The following is a 20040-nucleotide window of genomic DNA, read 5'->3' on the forward strand; positions in this document are numbered from 1 at the left end:
AATTCTTCAAGTGTACGAGGAAAAAGTAGATAACGGGCCTAGCTCCTAAGAGGAAAAGTTCGATATGACTGGAAAAGTCTTGAAGCTTACGAAATTAGAAACTATGTGAAATATTTTACATTGTTGCATAGAACTAAAGACATAGGGACATCCATTTTCTTTACACGTTGGCAATGCAATAGAATTAGTAGCTGTTGAAGACTTTGCCCGAAGTGATTGGTAGGGCGTATGAGATTCAGACTGCCCTTATGGAGCTCTTCCCGCACACGATCTGCCATGGCTGGCAGGCGGCAGCTTCAAACAGTCCAACCGGGACTCATGACGTCACTTCCCTCCAGCCAATGGGCATCCTCTGCTCTGGTGACACCATGTTCTTCCTTCCAATAGGATTTCTCCGCTCTCATGATGTGAAAGTGCTCGCAGACAAGCAGGATTTTTCTGGATGACGCCAGACGGTCGCCGCCAGATTGTTACTCCGGTGAGGCTTCTATGCTATCGCATAATAGAAACATGCATCTGGTAGCAACGCATAAATACACAAAGGGAAGAACAGTGATCCACAGGTAAAGGGACGCTATCGTCGCAGGTCTCCCGAGGTGAAGGAGTTTATCGTTTATTTCCACACAGTCTGCTTCGTATGCCTGTGAGCCATTTTTGAGTACATCGTTTTAAACTAGCCCCACAGAAAATGTTTGAAGTGATAAACACAGAGTAATTATTTGTTTTTTTTCGACCCATCTTCGCTAGTTTCTTGATTCACTTAACCAATGCCGCTCCAACCCCGGCTCTTTGCAATCCCAGAGAGCCTAATTCAATGGAACGTTAATTGCACTTCAAAATTTTAAAACGTTGGCGCTGCTCATTCATCTATACAATAAAGCCAAAGTATTTTAATGCATTTTTCAAAATAAGTTTTGATACAGTTGTCATCTCATTATTTATTTGAGACGAAACTAAAGTCTGCGAGCAAAAAAAAAAAAAATAAGGCCAACAGTAGAGTGTAAAGAACACACATGCACTCAATAACATGCCAGCAGGCGCAACATGAGAGGTATTCGTGAACGCAAAGCCCCATCCACCCTTATGCTCCTCCTCGGATGTTAAGCCACGAGGCAGTTCATTAGAGCTTCCAGGCCAAGGTTACAGGATGTCGCGCGACTCACGCGACGACTGGTTTGCCGCTGCCTTCACTCGCGAACGATATACGAGCTGGACTTGAATAGGAAATCTCTCCCTTCACCTTGGAGCTGCGAGGGAGGGCTGGGAAGGTCGATGCACGGTGAAAAGCCTTCGGAAGAGAGGGCTCCAATGACGCGTTGCTTGCCTAAGCAGGGTTTACTGAACGCAGTGGCGGACGTGTGTTCCGGGCAGTTTGTGCTTCGCGGTGTTGAGTTACCCTCTGCTGCATGAGCTCGTGGTTGCACAAATGTGTACCCAGACGTTGGGTCATCACCAAAAAAGCGCCTAGTTTTTCCGCACATAACATGCGTGCTCTTCTGGTACCAATCCGTGGCAGTAAAGGGATTACCACTGACGTTGTGTCTGAAAGTCAAGGCTACTAATTGATGAGTTGCTTCTATTATTTCGGTAAAGAATTAAAAGATAAAGAGACCAGATGAAGTTTTATCGCTGTTACTCTTGAAATCAAGATAGTTTCATAACAGCACCCTTGATCACGGTCACACGCGTTAGGGGTTTAAGTTTTACACACAGTTCGGTGACCTGAACTCCACTACGTAGTGCGCCAGCGAATGGGTGGAAGTGATGCGATTGTAGAAAAAGCAGCTGTTGTACGATAAAAGCCATCCCACTAGGACGAAAAACGTTACTTGGGCTTTGTCTAATGCGGAGCACAGATTCCACGTCGGAAATTTGGCAGTGACAAATGTTTGCTACGCATCTCGCAATCATCAGCAGCAGCCTGACCAGGGCCGCTGCAGGGCAAAGGCCTCTCCCACAGTTCTCCAATTAACCCTATCCTAGTGCAGCTGCGGCCACCTTATCCCGTAAACATCTTAATTTGGCCGCAGTAGAAAAAATAGGTCAACTGTACAGAAGTGATGCTGGTAAGAATGGCGATGAACTCCAGGGCAGAACAGATTTCAAGTCCAAAATTGCGCTGCGTGCGCTTCCTCACTTACGTACGATGAGAAAACATCAGACGCATACAACTGTTCAAACAAAGCGGTATAGAGACATCAAATGGGAACTCCGGGTAGCATGACGTGTTTTTGATGAGGAAAATTCTTCAGCCTCAATAGAATTATTTTTCTGTGGCTCAACGCTCTGGAGCTCATTTGAAATGGCTGCAGGAGGCATCATAATGTACTGCAACCAGTCTATTCTTCTGTGACTCAAAGGTTCACCTGTTAGCTGTAACGAAGATACAACTGCTTGAGAGTCGGCAAAGCAACGCTTGCTAAAGTTCATCAGTTTGTGACTAAGCATAAGCGGAATGATATCTAAATTTTAGAGCAAAAAAACACAATTATAAAAATTAGGCTGCTTATATTTTCTCTTCCAACTGTTTTTAAAGCTGTAAGAAGATTCCATTCTGATAGATAACGAAAACACGAATGCTATAAATGGTTCCTCGCGTCTAAAAATTAGCTTTCAACTGCCATCCACTCCAAACCACGGCAGAAAAGCTATAATAAAAATTCTTTAATAAAGACATAGAAATCAGCTTACGGTCTTGTCCAAGTGCTCCGCGCTTTCTGAGAGACGGCTCGGACGCTAGACTGGCTGCTCGCATACAGATTTAAATAACGTGGTACTGGAACTAGTCAGCGTTGATGCAAAACGAACGCGATATTTGAAACTATTTTTACCGCCTTGGCCGCAAGAACTATGCACCAACGGGGCAAGCTTCAACATTGCCAAGATGTAAATGCCGCCTCATGAATCAGACTGTCTGAACAGGATTATCGGAACGGAAAGGATTCCTGGCAACTAAAAACGGACGGCTTTATTTATTTCTCATTTCCATGAACCGACGCCGCCGCACATAGGTGGAGAAGGGGGCTGCTACCTGGCTAGACATATCAAAGAGGCCGCAAGTATAAGGCGACGAGTGCCCTCTCCGTGGGGCGCAATCTTCCACATTTAGTGCCGCCCGGTGCTTCCTTGAGGGCCAGCGTTATGAAATTGAAACGCGGGCGGGCGGTTTGCATGCACATCGGATCTCGCAAACGCGTCTTCGCAGCCTGCGATGCCTTCTTCCTGCTGTAAGCACCTCGCTGCTGCCGCCGTCTTGTCTACACGCGGAACCTCAGAACGCCGGATGAGCGATCAGGGTGCCGTGACGTCTTTCTGGATGCTATGCGAAGCTGACAGCATTATATGCATTTTTCGTCGGAGTTATGCGTATGTTTTATTTTTTTATGTAAAATCATGCGGAGAAACGTTTCTTTCCTTAGGACGTCCTGTTAGCAGCGCAGCAGGTAAAGAAATGGCACGCAGAGTGGTGTATATATAGATCTCTGCAGTTAAGGTAGTGAAGGCGCGCAGTGCACGTGTCATAAGATTTCGTGTAAGGTAACGAAAAACCTTCATCTCGGCCGTGGTGCCATTTTGGTTTCTTTTTTCGTCTTAGAAACTAAACAACACAAATTACACCCTGTGGCGTTTGAATTGGGTTTTACATAGAACTGATATTCAGCACACCTTTTCAACTTTATCTCTCTTAATGTACTATGATTTCTAAGCCTGCTTATTCTTTGAAAGTGAGAAAAGTGCGGGCTTTTAGTTCACATGATTAAACTCCTATATTCTGCTAAGTAAGACATAGTGACTGAAGGATTTTCTGGCTCTGCGATTTGTTCTAAACATTCCTATTTCTTATTAATAGTTCTTACATCAGAGGTGTCATACAGTGACCAAACAACTTCCCTACTCGCCAGTTTCTTTTGTCGCACGTAGCACCCACTAAATTCAAGAAGCGTATTGAAAAAGATAAAAAAAAATCTTGCGCGGCTCTCTGACGACTGGAGCTTCTCTGAAGCACTGCCCTAATCCCGTCAGTAAATTAATACCTTTATTGCAGGGGATATCCCAAGTGAAATAAGCTGAGACAACAGCAAAGAAGACAAGAAACCTGTACCCATTCCTGCAATTAAGCTGATGAAGCAAACTTTGCTGTTGTCCAGATGATCTAGTAGTCTGTAAATCAATATTGCGGTGGTCTAATTAACCAATGAGATTAATGATTCAAATTTTATTTCACTACAGACGCACAAATAGCATGCTTTTAGAAGTTTTCAACAGTGAAAATGAACCGCAAATTCAGTGATTTTCGTAAAATCAACAACACTGAAGAACTGCTTTCTGCGCTCCTAAGGTAGCGTATGATATCAGAAACATCCACAGCAGGCGTGCACGTATAGAATTTTTGTCGCCAAGATGGTCTCACTTACTGGCCGGAGATATGGTATGTCGAAGTTGGCATAGCTGCAGTTGCTACCAAAGTTCGCTAGCAACCGTAGTCTTATCCTTCGCCAAGGTTTCACTCGCTCTGCGTTGAGCACGTAGGAAACGTACCGTTTAAGGCATCATATTCGTAAAAATTATGCATGTGTGATTTGCTTACGACTCTCTGTAACAAGTTTGTTAGAATTTTTCCGTTGTGATACAATAATTAAATATTAAGTGCAAATTAATGGTTTATAAAAAAGAATCTTCCTTTAAATGTACTACATTACGGGTCCATATTCATCGCCGCAGCGTGAAGATTTTTTTTCTGGGCAAGGCTATTAATTTCAGCGGCAACTGTTCTAAATTTATAATCTGTAACTCTACGAGCATACATCAAAAGTTAACTGGTTTGTTCATAGAAGGTTGCGGCCAAGTACTACACCAGGGTGGCCAAATCCTGCTCTGGTGAGGGAGTGCTTTGCCGGTTCTGGTCGCCGAGATCTGGCCACACCCCAGGCCTGGTTTGCAATTCCATCGACACTCGGAGTATTTTTTTTTCAACTCGGTGGAGATTTGTGCGCACTGGGATTCGAATTCCAGTCCTTTTGCATGGGAGGTGCATGCTCTACCTCTACGCCATCACTGCAAGGCCTCGGAAGTAGGACAGGGTTAATCGGAGAGTCATGGGAGAAGCCTTTGCCCTACAGTGGGCGTAGTCAGGCTGATGATGATGACATCAAATGTAAGCGAACAGCACTTAAAAAAAAAACATCATTGGTAAGTATTCGAAATGTCAATGTGGTAGCTTGTTGCACTCCGAAGGAAGTTATGAATTTTTTTAAACATTCCTTTCAAATGAATTTTCCTCTGAGGGCTTAGTTGTGAATGTGTGCGATTTACAATTGCAATATCGAGCCGTTACCCGCCCGTAGCCTATGCGGTGCGCACAGCAAAGGTGCTCAGGCCATTCTCAAGCGTGCGGGATATTCGACAGTTTCTGCTGTGTTCTGAAACTTCGCGCATCTCATCCAAAATTTTGTTAGGCTGGCTATAGTATGGGACTAAATAAGAAGTGCAATTGGTCTCAATAATTACTCAATTGCAACCATCTATCTAGCTCAGTAGTCTTTCTTTACTAGCGCAACACTACGCCTTAGTGGGTTAAACTATATTCCGTCCGACTTCGCAAACGCATGGAATCGTTTGCTGTTCAACCAACTACGGACGACCATTGCCGGAACTTTTTAGTGCAGCTTTCTTTGACCTGGCATGAGCATCTATTGACATATTTGTTGCCTCATTTAGTGAAGCCTGTGTCCCGTAAAGCCTGCGGTTTTATCCTACGTAAAAATATAATAAAAACTTGTTTCTTACAAAAAGAAGGTTTAAGAAAATGCATGCTTCTCTGTAGCTTCACTGATTCTGTTCAGTAGACGCCAGACGTAATGACTTCCCGATTAGCAGTATTCTCCACGCTCCAGCCTTCGTCTCACATAGAAGGGAACACATGTTACAATATCAAAGAATGAGAAAGGTGCGAGTGGACTTGGGACCTGCGGCACCCGGTCGCGGTATTAAAGCTTTTGGCGATGTAATGAAGCAATCATTGCAACTTTCGAACTTACACTAGCCATTGATATGTAGACAGCGCTCAGCCGTGAGACATTGCCCAGATGGGAGCGGGAGTACTGATCGCGCCCTGTACGCGAGGAAGATTGCAATATGGGAACAGTTTCGCATTACGATCCACCCAAGCTCTACAGCTTTCACAGAAATTTCGAGTTTAGTGTTATTGGTCTTAAAGAAAAGGCATGCAGCTTGATGCATATATCAGCCAATGGGCAAACACAGCGCATGTCGTGCAGTGGAGTGCAGTGCAAGTTTTCTTTCTTTAGCATCATCGCGCACTGTTAAAGCGGCGTTATTAACCTTCAACACTTAACTTGTAAGTTCCGTAGCCTCTCCATGGCCAAAATAAAAAAAATATCATTTAGGCCCTTCCAACTCTATAAATATTCAGCGCCTGGTGCTTAAGGTTGGTTCATCTTGTGAGTTTTTAGCCCTGGCCGTTCCAGCCGCTTTAATTTCGGCCTTGTGACTGCGCATGCTTAGTACGTTGCTCCGCACTGTTTATCTAAACAAATTAAAAAAACGCGACTTCTCATATAAGACAGTAAATTAAAGCTGCCTAAGGATGCCGTGAAATGCAGCCAAACTAATCCATTTATATCCGCTGCCACCCTGTCGCAAGCCAAGAAATCTTACGTTACTTTACCGCTATCCAGCGGTCAAGGCGTGCAACCTCTTTTTTCACATCTAGGCAAGCGACTTCCAGCGTCGGCGATCCTGAAGATTATAGAAATTCAAGAAAACGGAGACTGTTTGCGCGCTCTTCAAAGTGCAAGAAAAAATGCTCTTTCAGATTAAAAAATTTGGCTGTCTGTAGTGTTTGCTACACCTAGATTCCTCCACCGATTGAATGCATACGTGCTGTTTAATATTTTGCTGTAGCAGTCACGTTGGGAGGACCTGGTTGCTGCGAAGAGCCTATTCTTTCCATGTTTTTTTTTTTCCTGGAGGATTATTTAAAGTATATCTTGCTACAGCAATCGCTGGCGCAGAGGTGGTTGGTGCAACGTGCCTATTCTTTAAGGCCCAAATTTTACAACGCTCCTCAGCTTATGCGCTTCCCCATCTCAAGTGAGGGGCCATCCATGGTTCCTTAACTCAAAGTCACATTGAAGGGAGCCATTTAATTTTAGAAGCGTCCTCAGCCGCTTCTTGAGCAAGGAGGGCATCGGAACGACGCGCTTCTGGTGTAGGCATAATGCGTGTAGTACTAGAAACAAGTTTGTTTAAGTAGAAAATACCTAGCGCACATAAACAATTTCGTATCTTTCTGAAACCTGCCCGTATGTGTGCTGGTTTTGCATTTTAAGCACATTATTTCAAAGCTCTAGACGTCTTGGCAAGGAAACGTAGTTTCTCTGGCAACGTCAAAAGCCGTTACTGTACAGCGCCAGCATTCATTGTTCATACATCACTGTCGGAGCAAGTACTCGTGCAGATCACTACAGGCAAACTCAGCCGCACGGAAAACAAATCAGGTGAAGCCGTCAAACCTACAGGCTGCGAGTTCTAAGTGTGCCAAGCCTCCGTTTTAAACTCGATGCTGCAGCAGCCGCCGAAGTCGCCAGCGCAAAGCGTGCGGATTTGCAGTGAACCATGCGTTCAGGTCAAGAACCGAGGCAAGATACCATGAACGTAGAATTCTGCTTGCCTCAAGAAGAGGACGCTCCACGGGAGGTCGCACTAAGGGCTCCTCAATAATGACCATTTAAATATTGACCGCACGACGGCGTGCCGCTCTTAAGGCATCCTGACTGAGGAAAGGAGCGTTCTAAAATTTGGCCATAAATCTCTTTTTCTGCCAACTATTTCTATCCACTACTTTCTTTTTATTTACTAACCTCAACCTAACTAATACATGAGCAAATAGCCTTTAAATAAAGTGAAAATGAAAATTGATTTTGGGGGAAAAAATTGCGCAGTGACTGTCTACAATCTCGGCGGATGCCTCAAGCACGCTGGGAGAGAAGGGAGTAAGGCCGGAAGGAAAGAAGAGTTAACAAGGTGTCGTGCTGGAGGGCTCCAGAGTAATTTCGACCGCCTGGGGAACTTTACTGCGAACTTACATCGCACAGCATAAGGGTGTCTTTTGCACTTCTCATCCATCGAAACGCGGCCCCATCAGCCGGGTTCGAACCCGGGTACACGGGCGTGTATAGCCCGCTCGCCCAGGTTACCTAGACCCGGTCCGAGGCTGCCTCAAGAGAGCTGCCATACTAAGAGGCCCTCCTACAGAGGACATCATTTTCTTTTCATCAACATAAATTATTCTCTCTGTGTTCCTCCGAGATCGCTAATCACTGCTCCAGCACAGCGGCCGCGCCCTTCGCATAAGCTTCTGCAACTTGCCAGTTTAAATAGAGGGGGTATTTGTTGCTGCAGCAATTGCTTCGGTGTACGTGGTTGCTGTGATGCTCTTATTCTTTCAATCTTTTCTTTCGTAGTGATTTCTTTCCACTCTCTTCCTTCTGCACGTGGCCGGAATAGCGGCCCAGTTGGACATGCTCATTTTCTCGTCGTGTGTATGGACGGACGGAGAAAAATCTGGAGGCATGGAGACATGAAAATGAAGCCGTTAACCACTCTTCTTCATTTAAACATTTCATGTCTTTTCTCCACATTGAAATAGTCAATCTCAAGCAATAACGATGTAAGCATCAAATACATAGCAGAAAAGGTGAAGCGCATTGAAGGACAGTACATAGATGATAATAGTCGTTTTCGATGCCTCTAACCTCTGTCATCAGCCACTTTCCTTTCTTAGCTTTTGATTGCGAGTGATAGTACACTCAGCTTGCTCTCGTCGCCGCATTATTCACTAAATGAATCCGGCTCACTGGTTTGTCTGAACCTTCACCTTGAGGGTGACCAATGACAAACCATAAATAAATAAAAAAAAATAAATAATGCCGTGACTGGGATTCGAATCCGCGGGGCGCGAACACATCAACTTCGCTGGCCCCTGCACGAGAGCATAAGGCTATCGCCCAGTGATTCAAAACTATCGGAAAATTGACTATCGATAGTATCGATATCTTTTTGAAACTATCGATAGCGTAAAAAATCTATCGATAGTGCTACTATCGATAGACTATCGATAGTATTATCGATGGTCTACTATCGATAGTAATACTATTGATTCTACTATCGATAGTACTACTAGCGATAGTACCGCTATCAATAGCAAAACTATCGATAGTGAAACTGTCGATGGTAAGACTATTGATGGTAACAATATTGGTATTATGCATTTGTTGGCCAGCGATATAACCATAACACTTTCGATACCTGATTGGTTTTACGGTCTCATGATGCTTAACGTCCCAAAGTGAGGCAAGCTATGAGGGGTGCCGTAGTATAGGTTTCCGGGTAAATTTCGACCAGCTGTGGTTCTTTAACGTGCACTGGGACAGTTCGAAGAAATACCCGGAACTGCATCCGACGTAAGAACAAACAACACAAGTTGTGCTGGCTTACACGACACTATCGTGCACTGCAGACGTCGTCTTGCTGGCATAACCACTGCAGAAATGCTTTTCGCACACATGCTTCGCAACTAGGACATTCGCACGCTAACATTTTATCCAGCAACTTTACGTAGGGAACGTCTGCAGAGCTCGGTGACGCGTATTCCGCGAAAACCGGCGACTGCTGTCAGTTACTCATACCATCACCTCCATACCACACGTTCGGCAAAGCAAGTTTAGGATGCAGTGGGTACGCGTGGTTGATTTTACAGAATCTATAGTACCATATATAACAAGTAGTATCGATACGCCTATCGATAGTACTATCAATAGAACTGTCGATAGTACTATCAAACGAACTATCGATAGTTCGATAGTGACTCAACTATCGATAGTATCGATAGTACTATCGATAGTTTTGCATCACTACTATCGCCTCACTTTTCGCTTTATTGCATGGAAATGAAACCTGCTTAGCTACCATATGCTTTACATATACGCATGCTATTCCGTGATGCAGACACACATGCTCATATCTTCGTACACTGTGCTGCTGGAATGCAGTGTGAGGCTATCGCCACAGCCACTCGTGCCTCGTGTTAAACTGCAACACACCCTCGCGCTGTGCATTCCATGTCTTCTTCATCCACTATTACTGCTACCAAATTTGAGCTAAGTGGTTATAGTGACAGATGCACACTGCATCCGTTAGCGTGGACAACGTCGTGGAGAAACGCGGCACTGGACCCTAGGCCATCGTCGTAAATTCGGTAAATTGGCCCTGACGATGAAAAAGTTGGCGACGCTCAAACCTGGCTCCCTGGGTCAATGGACACCTAAATCACGCTTTCAGGTGCGTCGCGGTGGTGTCAACGTGCAAAAAACTGCTCTTTCGCAAAGAATATTTCATGCTCCGCCAGACATATTTGTTTTTCACCTGCGTGCATAAACATCCTCGGCGCAGAATGGAGAGACGAAAGGTGATAAAAACGACGATGTCCAAAGCACAGCGCGCTCGAAAGAGGCAGAGAAAACTTTTATTATGAGAAAATGTTTGAGGGAAGCGCCCAAAGGATGCAGCCTTTAGTCCACGGCTCTATTTCCCATAGCTATCTGGGTGGTCCGGGTGTTCAGGCCACGCTGGTCGTCCACACCTGTGTGAGACAAAGCGACTTCCCACTGGGAGAGGAGGAGTGGAGTATGGAGGGTACTAAGGGAGGACTGCGGCATTTTGATGTGGAATGTTTGAAATCAAGTCAAATGCAGAAAGCACAATTTGCGGGGTAGCGCGTGGGATAAAATTAATGCCTAAGCACAAGATGGGCAAGTTTTATTTTGGATTGGGAGCCAGAAGGCCACCTCCTCTCGTCATACTTTTTTGTGAGGTGGTGTGTTCTGCGGAAGAGTCGCAAATGTTGGGGTATGAGCGAACAGATTAGTCATATGGGACGTCCGTCTCATGTGGGTTCCTCTGGTGTCTGGAGCATAAGTTCTCAGCCGGTCACATGAACGAGCTCATTGCAATGGAGAGGCGCATGTCCAGGTGTCGAGAAGGAGCGGGTTTTCGGGATTTGGTGTGTGCGCTGTAGAATACTATGCGGAATAGGGGATATGCGTCTCTGTACCTAGTTACAACAGGCAGTTTGACAGTCAGTGACGGTAATTATTGATAGATCTGGTCGCCTCGTTCGTATTGCCAGCGCTAAAGCGCATTCTTCCGCCTGTGTGCTGTTTAAACTGCGTAGTGTGGCTGTGGCGGCTGCGTCCCTCTCCAAGTCAGTCACCACCTCCGTCGCCATCATTACCTTTGGGTGGCCACTGGCGTCCGTGTTTTATCCTACAAGGTGGCACTCTTGGCACCTGGCGACGACGAAGAAGTGTGTATTCGAGCCAGTGTTCTGCGTGCTCAGATGCCGTACCGCAGCCAGAATTCATTAGCCTCTGTAGAGGTCACTGACGACTGTCTCTGGAATGCCAAATGTGGCGAACATAGAATGCAACTCTTGCACGACAGCGGCTGTAGTTAACGTCTGCACGTGGCGAACTTCAATCCATTTCGTGTCAAAAACCGGGCCTGCAAACTCAAGATGCAGAACTGACCATGGAGGGAGTTCGTAGTCTATCCTATGTAGGTGCATTTCGTTTCACTTTGATAAAATTGTGGCATGCATGGCTCGTGCTACAAGACCTTCGAACCTTTGACCTGCCTCTCGGCGCTTCCATTTGCATCGCCGATGTTACCTCCGGCCTGCTGTGAGACTCCAGTGTTCCTTGGCGTGGCGTCAGCCGACACATTGAATAATGTGTACCGATGTCGTTTCGTTTTCTCCGAATATACGTGCGACTCACTTGGTAGACATCCTGACGCTCCTTCTTGAGTGCTTTGCGTTTTGAGGTGCATGCCCTTTCAAATGCGCCCTTTCTTGTGGCAGTAGTTGCAGATCGCACTCTTCAATGATACGTAGAAGCGATGTGCTTACCGGAACAGGGGAAACATAATAGTGTTTGACGCAGATTACCAAAGTCTTTTTTTTTTACTCTCGCGCCGGGCAAAGGTTTTCTACTGCGGTATATCATTGAGAAGAAAAGTTTCAGAACTTTTAAGATAGATTCACCTTCACGTACAGCTATAGACACGGTCGTTGTGTGCCTTAATTTGTGAAGAATGGGAGCTAATACTCATTGATACTTGATGACTTGAAGAAGATTTGTACACGCAGAGGATTACAGCTTTCTCTCAGTCTGTTCTGTACCTGCCAGTCATTTCCTTGTTTCAGGCGAATTCCGCATCCTTCATGTTTTCAATAGGATAATTTTTATGCCATGTAACGGACAGAGTGAAGTATATTTCTCAGAACAGTCCGCTGGGTACCGTCGTCTTCCACTTTATGCAGACAGAAATTGGCACCAGTAATAACATCGTTTTTTTTTTCACTATTTCAGTCATTGCTCGCATCTTTGAAACAAAATCCCTAGGGTGTTTACTTAAGTTCCGGCATATTAATATTGCTATTTTCATCAATTAAGATACTTTGCACAAAATGTTGCATATTTGTTTAAGAACTTCACCATTAGTATAATAAGCTGGAAAACTGACAAGATCTTTTTGTCAGGACTGAATCTTCTATGTAGGCGAAAAAAAAAACTGCGTTCGAAAGAAAGAAAAGAAATGGCGGAGAAAAGGTTTAATGCAGCCTTCCACTGCAGATGTCTGCAAAGCAGCCTGTAACACTCTCAACATGTCTTTGTCTAAATTTTTTCGCAGTGTACAATGTTTTTCATCAAGATAATATTGAAATTAGAAATTATCAGATCTAAATAGTGTACGACATTAAAACCTTTCTTTTGAAGAGGCAGTACACAGTGCTGGCGTGCACAAAGCCTTCTTTGGTAATGAACGAGGCGTGGCATGTATTTGGACGGCGGCTATAGCTTGTCATGAGAATCCGAGGTGTAAGTACTCGGGATTCACAAAACTTACTTTCTTAAGTGAACTTCTGCTTGTGTTTGGGCAGATTTGATAAATGTCTAGCACGTAAAATTAGTTCACAGTTAGTCGGTGACAGTGCGTTAGAGAGTCCTCCTAAACAAACTACTGATCCCGTTATAAAAAACTACAGTTTCTCACGACGTCATCACTCTGCGATAGAACCTGAGTAAAAAATTAAGGAGACAGCTGAAAGTTAATCATTTGAATACTGCCGAGACGCTTGGGCACAGCAAAGGTTCGGAGGTGTGTCACACTTCAGTAAGAGAACTTCGTTGGAGTCCACATAACGGTTCTTTCTGGCAGTCTTTCCAGCACTGGAGACTGCCCCACCTCTTCTAGAGTACCATGCAATGGAGTTAAGAAAACTCCAAGAAAAGAAAGCTCAAAGAACAAAAAGTGAAAGATAAGTAAAAAATAAGGAGACAATTCAAAGTTAATCATTTGAATACTGCTGAGACTCAAGCGCGCACACAAGGTTCGGAGGTGTGTCACCCAACGGTAAGAGAACTTCGTTGGAGTCCACATAACGGGTCTTTCTGGCAGCCTTTCCCCCACTGTCTACTGTCCCATCTCTGCTAGTGTACCATGCAAAGAAGTTGTCTCGCAACGCAAGCAAAACTGAAAACATGCAAGGAGGAAAAGCCGTGACCCGAGCAAGTGAAGCAGACAGAGAAAGCGGCCAGCAATATCGGACGGGCAGCGCAGCAGGAGCGGCCGCGTTACGAACCCGGTGCAGGACCACCGCGTTGCACAGCGCAACCAAGGCACTGCAACATCACCTCGCTTCAGTCACCGACCGAGAGGGTGTGCGCGGGGGCAAGACCGCCGCCGCAGCCATCTGAAATTCAAATACTGGTCTTCCGGAAGATCGCCGGGTAGCGTTTCCACCGGAGCCGGGCGTCAATCAGTGTGAGCTCCACAACTGTGGCTGAGGTGACTTCTTTTGCCGACTTTACATAATTTCGAAGCCGGCCGGGCCAATCGGCCTGTGAACAAGGGCTTGGCCTCATTGCCGTCGAGAAATCTGCAACAAATGAACACAGCATAGAAGTCATTGTCCTTTTCGTATAGAAAAGTAGTTCACAGACAATACAGTAAGAACCAGGATGGCCGCTGTTCAAACCAAAAGGAATGATTTCGGGAAATTAGCTAGAGAGCACAGTCGGGTGAACAAGCTACTCAATAATAAAAAACAAACAAAGAAAAGAAGAGGTGAAACTCAGCGGTTTCGAAACACAGCAAGTCAAACGGGAAGCATTGGATAAATGCGACGTTACAGTGAATGCGGACTTATCTGATGCTGTCTGTAGGAGAAACCGTCAATTTTTTTTCCAGAGGCCCATTTCAAACTTGTTCAGAATTATTCAGGCGTATCGCTTTGCCACTCAATTTTATTAGGAATAATGTAAGAATGCAAGAAAAACCGTAATAAAAATGCTCTAGATTGTAGGTTTTCTTTCTGGACAGCCTGCATTACTGCTAAATATTCTTTTTTTTTTGTTCATGTGCGAATTAAAACCTCGCGCTTTGTTGCATGCTGCGTTTAAGAGCAGGGAACGCCAAGTGCAATATGCGTATTCCGATTTGAAGACAAGGCCAGCAAAGAAAGTGCTCGTAAAAGTCCAATGCTACTAACCTGTAGATGTCTACATCGTCCTTTCTTAACTGTTCCGTAAGATGCACTGGTCCAAAGAAAAAAAAGAAAGAAATTGGAGACCCAAGTATGTTCTGAGCTGCAAACTGCTTTAAAAGCTTTCTGCGATTATGAGGTATCCTTGTCGACTGTTACTGCAATAAAAAGAAAAGTTGCCTGATTAAGTAGAACTCATTTTAGCTCTTAATTATCGTTCTCCTGTTGATCTTTTTATTTTTTTAGAGGCTCCTTGCAGCGGCTGCAACCCCTTCTTCGCGCCAGCCAAATAAAGTTTCTTTCTGACGTCACCGATAGGCAGGAAAACGGAAACGCGTTATCAAAAGGCCACAGTCGGCTCCCACCGTTATTTCCAGGAACGAAAATATAGGTTATTACCTCGAGGTCAACCGCGCCTCCCTACTCATCCTAAACGCTGCACTGATGTAGTTTCACCGTTAACGATACCGAACTCTTGCAGAGGAGGCGCCCGTCAAGGCGCACAACGGAAGGAGGCAAGGCAACCGGGGATCCGAACAGCAGAGCGCGTTTGCTCAGCGCGCCGTGGCCGATCAGTGCGAAAGGCTGATGTTCCCGCTGGGCGTGGCGGTGGAAGTGGATCAGGCGTCCCTGCCGCTCGAGGCTTCCACGCCTTCCGCCGCAGTGAGGGGCAAGAGGGAAGCTCCCCGCGGTGTGTGGCTGCTGCCGAGTGAAGAACAGCGGGCAGTCCGCCGCCATTGTCCTCAATCCTGACATCTACGCGGTTCACAGAAAAGAGGGAGAACGCCGCCCTTATATAAATGCACCGAGCACGCGCGGCAATATGGACACGTCGCAAGCGCTTCCCGGATGGGTTACACGGCGGAGATAATGCTCACATGGGTGAGTAGTGGTGCAGCGCACATAGGGAGATGTGCACAGGATCATGTCCACATAGCGGCCGGTACGAAGCGGATTAAGTATATATGTGCAGATGTAAGCGACAAATCGTTGCTATTAGCTTATGGATTGTATAAAAGGCACATTTTAGCGCTGCGGATCCATAGTTTGACATGTTCATGCGCTAGTGGCTGCTCATTAGACCATTTTATGGTTCCAGCAATTTCTAGTTTATTAATACTGAAAGGAATACGACGGCTATATTTTAAGCAGGACACAGCAAATATGGACAAACACAGCCTTACTGTGGGTAGCGAGTTGTGAGCACTCGTCCACGGTGGTTCCTAGAAATTTAAATTCAAATATTTTTATTTCTGCCCCGTGAAGACTCAGACAGCGCAGGTGCAGAAAAAGCTATCAGATAGAGCTTGACAAAGCAGCAGCTCCCTTTTGCTTAGCGGTGATTTGACAGCAAGGCTTTCAAAACAAAGGCACTTGTGCAGTGCAGTAACAGGCACATAATAACACAAAGACGCAAGTTTTATCCGTGGAAAGGTACACGAGAAGAAAAAGAATGATATATTTTTCTCACAGAATATTTGCATTTAGTAAACACAGGCACCGGTAGCAAAAAAAGGGAAAACGGAGAAGTACATTTTGCATACATCACACGCAAATATTTGTATGAAGATCTGAAAAAATCAGTCATTATATACGTATGTATTTTAGAGGGAAGCAAACTATTGTATATTCGCTACCTGAGTTTCTTCGAGGTGTGAGCGCTGTCTAGGTCTCTGCATGCTTTGTCATGTAACTTTCATTCATTCATACATTCATTTTTGACACAATGATACATGCATATATACATTCGATTTTTCCATCCTGTCTGGAGGGCCGAGGCAAAAGGCGTATGATTCTCGGGTATGTAGCTCAGCAAGGTTAAGTATACAATTTATATTTCTAAGTGCTTCAAGTATAAACCGCGCACTCAAGCGCCATTATGCCAGTGTTATATTTTTATCACTTCACTTTCTAGAAAAAACATCTGCACTTGGTGAACTCCAGGAGATATTGTTAACGTAACGCAGGAACCTTTTCTCAAAAACATAGACACGCTGAAGGCAGTTGACCGTGACTGAGACCCACACCAAGTCGCAATAGTTTAACAAGAAGCAAAAAAGACGTAATTAAAAAGGAGCAATTTTATTCATCTCTCAAAAACATGTCTGAACCGACTTACAATCCCTGTTATTTGAGGCACTACCGCTGCGCTTTGATCCACGTGGTGTTTCCAAGACATATTACAAGAAAAAACTACCTCTATGGAATTAAACGTTCAACGTCTAAATGCCGTGAATTTAGTTTCTCGAGGGAGGAGGGAAATAGTTTGTTTGTGGTTTGGAAGTAAGACGAGCTTCTATAATAAAAGGAATAGGGCCTCCTTCCCGTGTAAGGAAAGAAGCATTAAGTTCTACAGCTCTCTTGAATAGTGCGCACGCGTCGCCCTTCAAATAAAACTACGAAGCTAATGGCTACGACGGAGTGGAAATAAATCCATAAATTGATGAATGGATACATTGTGATGATTGAATGAAAATGTTGCCAACAATGTCGAGTTCTTGTGTGCAGCAAAAAAAAAACACTTCAGCTATCGCTTTTTTGTCTCCCTCGACGAGTTTCCTTCCGGTTATATTGTCGCGGTACGGTGAATAGTAGACAGCACTGCTTCTTGTAACGTGGAAGTAAGTCCTAAAATTACGCCTCCAATCACCATTTACCACGCTGTTCTTGCTGCTACCACATATCTAGACGATGAAATAATTTTGTTCGTATGAGAATGACTTTATCTTATAAACTGGTGGGCTTTCAAGAGGTCGCACGTTGAAAATTTTTTTCTTTTCCTCCCGCCAAAACAGTTTAGCAAAAGTGAACTCATGCGGTAATACTCCGTCTTACCTTGCCTTGCAGATCCTGCTGGGCATTTGCGCCGCTCCGATTGTACTGGCCGGATACCCAGAAGATTCGGGTTTTGCCCTTCCTAGAATATACGCGACGGTCGTGCCAAGAGGCCTCCCATCAAGGCCACAGGGTTTTCCAGCAGTGGCACACAGAACAATCACCCTACCACCACCAAACTTCGCAGCTGGAACATTCCATGGAGTTCCTCCGGTGCTCGAGAGGTATCCACTGCCGTTATATCCACTAGCGCCGCCGGAAAGTGAACGACGTCCAGCCGGAGTGTTTCCTGCCTCTGTGGCCCGTGCACCGCTCTTCCAGCTACCACATCTTCAGGCGCGCCCGTTTCATGGCGTCGCTGGCCCCTTACCAGCCGTTGTTGTTAGACCAGCGTCTCCAGCGCCTGCCGTGGGTGGCTCTATTGTGGGTGGAAGACCGGCAGTGCGTACTTTTGTGCCACGCATTCCTATCGTCTCCAAAGTTGGAACACCTGCTGTGATACCCGCTGCTTCTCCTGAGCCTGTTTATGTGAGTATACTAAATTACTTCATCGAGAAACGCAAAAGATCCAACGCTTGCATGAATCAAATATTTCAGCTATAAACAACGGGCCTTATTCTGAACTAGTCTAGTTAATGTACTCTAGGCTTAAAGCTACGGACGCTGTCAGGTACTATTGCTGCCCTCTACTAATTTGCCCGCATTTCCTTTGACATCGATTGTATTTATGTAATGGAATCTCAACACTTACCTAAGCCTGACCATCGATTGACGCTACCGTTGTGTGCAGGAGAAAAAGCGCGCACATTTTACCCCTACTGATTTATAATCAGCACCAGTTTATGCTGCACTAATTCTTATTCTCAAATTTTTCAAGCGCAAAGAGCAATTCACCTTTTTAGCGCTCTCTTTATTTATTACTTCTCTCTTGCGCCATCGCAGCCACCGCACCCGTACAACTTCGGCTACGAGAGCGTGGACGAGTTTGGCAATACCCAGTTCCGGCATGAAACCAGCGACGCGCAAAACACGAAACGCGGATCCTACGGCTACACCGACGTTTATGGCATCTCACGCCGTGTGGACTACGTGGCCGACGCGAACGGCTTCAGGGCGAGAATCCGCACCAACGAGCCCGGCACGGCAACGTCGGCGCCCGCCGGCGCAGTGTACGACGCTAAACCAGTGGCGGTTAACCCTGCTGTCACCAAGGCCCAACGGGGTGGCGTGATTGTCAAAGCAGGAGTTCATGGTAAAGCACCGGCCGTGGCAGGAGGAGCGGCGACTTATGTTCCTTCACTCGGACAACATCCAGCCGCGGCAGCTCCAGCAGTTGCCTTCCTTGGAGGACTGGGCGGTGGACACCGGGCTGTGCTTGCACAACCTCCGGTAGTGTTGGGAGAAGCGTTGACGCCTGTATCTGGACCACCAGCTGGTGTAGTTCACGGCGCAGGACCCGTTGATATCAGCCAACCTCCTGTTGTCGGTGGAGGTCACGATCCAGAAGTCGTGGCCACCAAAGTCTTAACTGCTCCTGGAGTTGCTGATGTCAGTGGGCCCCATGCCACTATTGGAGTAATTGCCTTGCAGCCCCACCACCATCACCAAGCCGTGGGTCTTGACTACAAAGCCAAGAGTCGCTGAAAAGTATTCGGTTCGCTGATGAGGTAGTGTCTTTGCATGTACGCCTTACAAGCAATATTAGAAAACAAGGTTATAGCGCCAACCGCTTCCATGCAGTCGGGCCTACGTGTGGGTTGTCCATTTGTGTTTGTGGGAATAGCACATCGGAGACGAATGTAATCGTTGTCTTTTTTCTGTGTGTACATTTCAGAGTGTCACTCCATAACACAGAACGAAAAAAAAAATCAGAATTTATTTTTGTTTTGAGTCAATTTAGTGCTGTCAGTGTGACAGCGTTGTTTTGTGATCGTTTGAAGGTATATATACAAAGCCTTTTCTGGCCAATTTTAGTCTATCACACTTCATAACGTAATTATATCGTCATATCATAATCTGAAAACATTTTGATGTTTTGGCGCATAACATTCTTTATCATTCTAAAGTGGCACGGTAAGCACAATTAGTATTCTCTTTATGTGTTACCAATTAGATGTCCTTTTTTAGGATAGCAACACTACGTTCTCATAAGTATTACAGAAGTGCGATACTGCATATAACCCGATTTTTCTGCCGAAACTGTGTATGTTCTGCCTGGTAATTGTTACCGGCCCCCTGTAATAAAAGCGAGAGCTGTTTATTTTTACCCACTGTGCATTACCCAAGACCAATTTTTTCATACCAGGGGTCAGTAATCTTCGGTGAATGGCAGCAATAAAGTATAAAGCTCTTGAACATTGTTTGCACAAACTGTCTTCTCGATCTTCGTTTTCAAAGACATAGCCCGCCGAGCCACGAACACTCGCGCACAATTATCCAGCTAAATTTTCAAGCTACGCGGTCTACATCATGCCCAGACAACGTTTATTTTGTTACCTCTAGACAGCTAATATAGCCAGCACTGACAAATGTTTTGAAAGCGCCCAGTGGTCGAAATTCAGGTAGGAAGTACATAT

At 45.3% G+C, this 20040-nt stretch overlaps 1 protein-coding gene across 1 annotated transcript in view; it reads left to right on the top strand.

Moving 5' to 3' along the window:
* LOC149342110 (uncharacterized) overlaps positions 1–19834 on the top strand; it is a 71588-nt gene extending 51754 nt beyond the window's left edge. The window contains exons 2-4 of the mRNA XM_089546751.1: positions 15111–15292; positions 17477–17992; positions 18407–19834. Of these exons, the coding sequence (XP_089402877.1) occupies positions 15111–15292; positions 17477–17992; positions 18407–19108 (1400 nt within the window). The 3' untranslated portion in view covers positions 19109–19834. The remainder of the gene's footprint in view (positions 1–15110; positions 15293–17476; positions 17993–18406) is intronic.
* The last annotated feature ends 206 nt before the right edge of the window (positions 19835–20040 follow it).

This window comes from Amblyomma mixtum, chromosome 5 (assembly GCF_055824585.1).
Source record: "Amblyomma mixtum isolate Tamu chromosome 5, ASM5582458v1, whole genome shotgun sequence".
Taxonomy (NCBI): Eukaryota; Metazoa; Arthropoda; class Arachnida; order Ixodida; family Ixodidae; genus Amblyomma; species Amblyomma mixtum.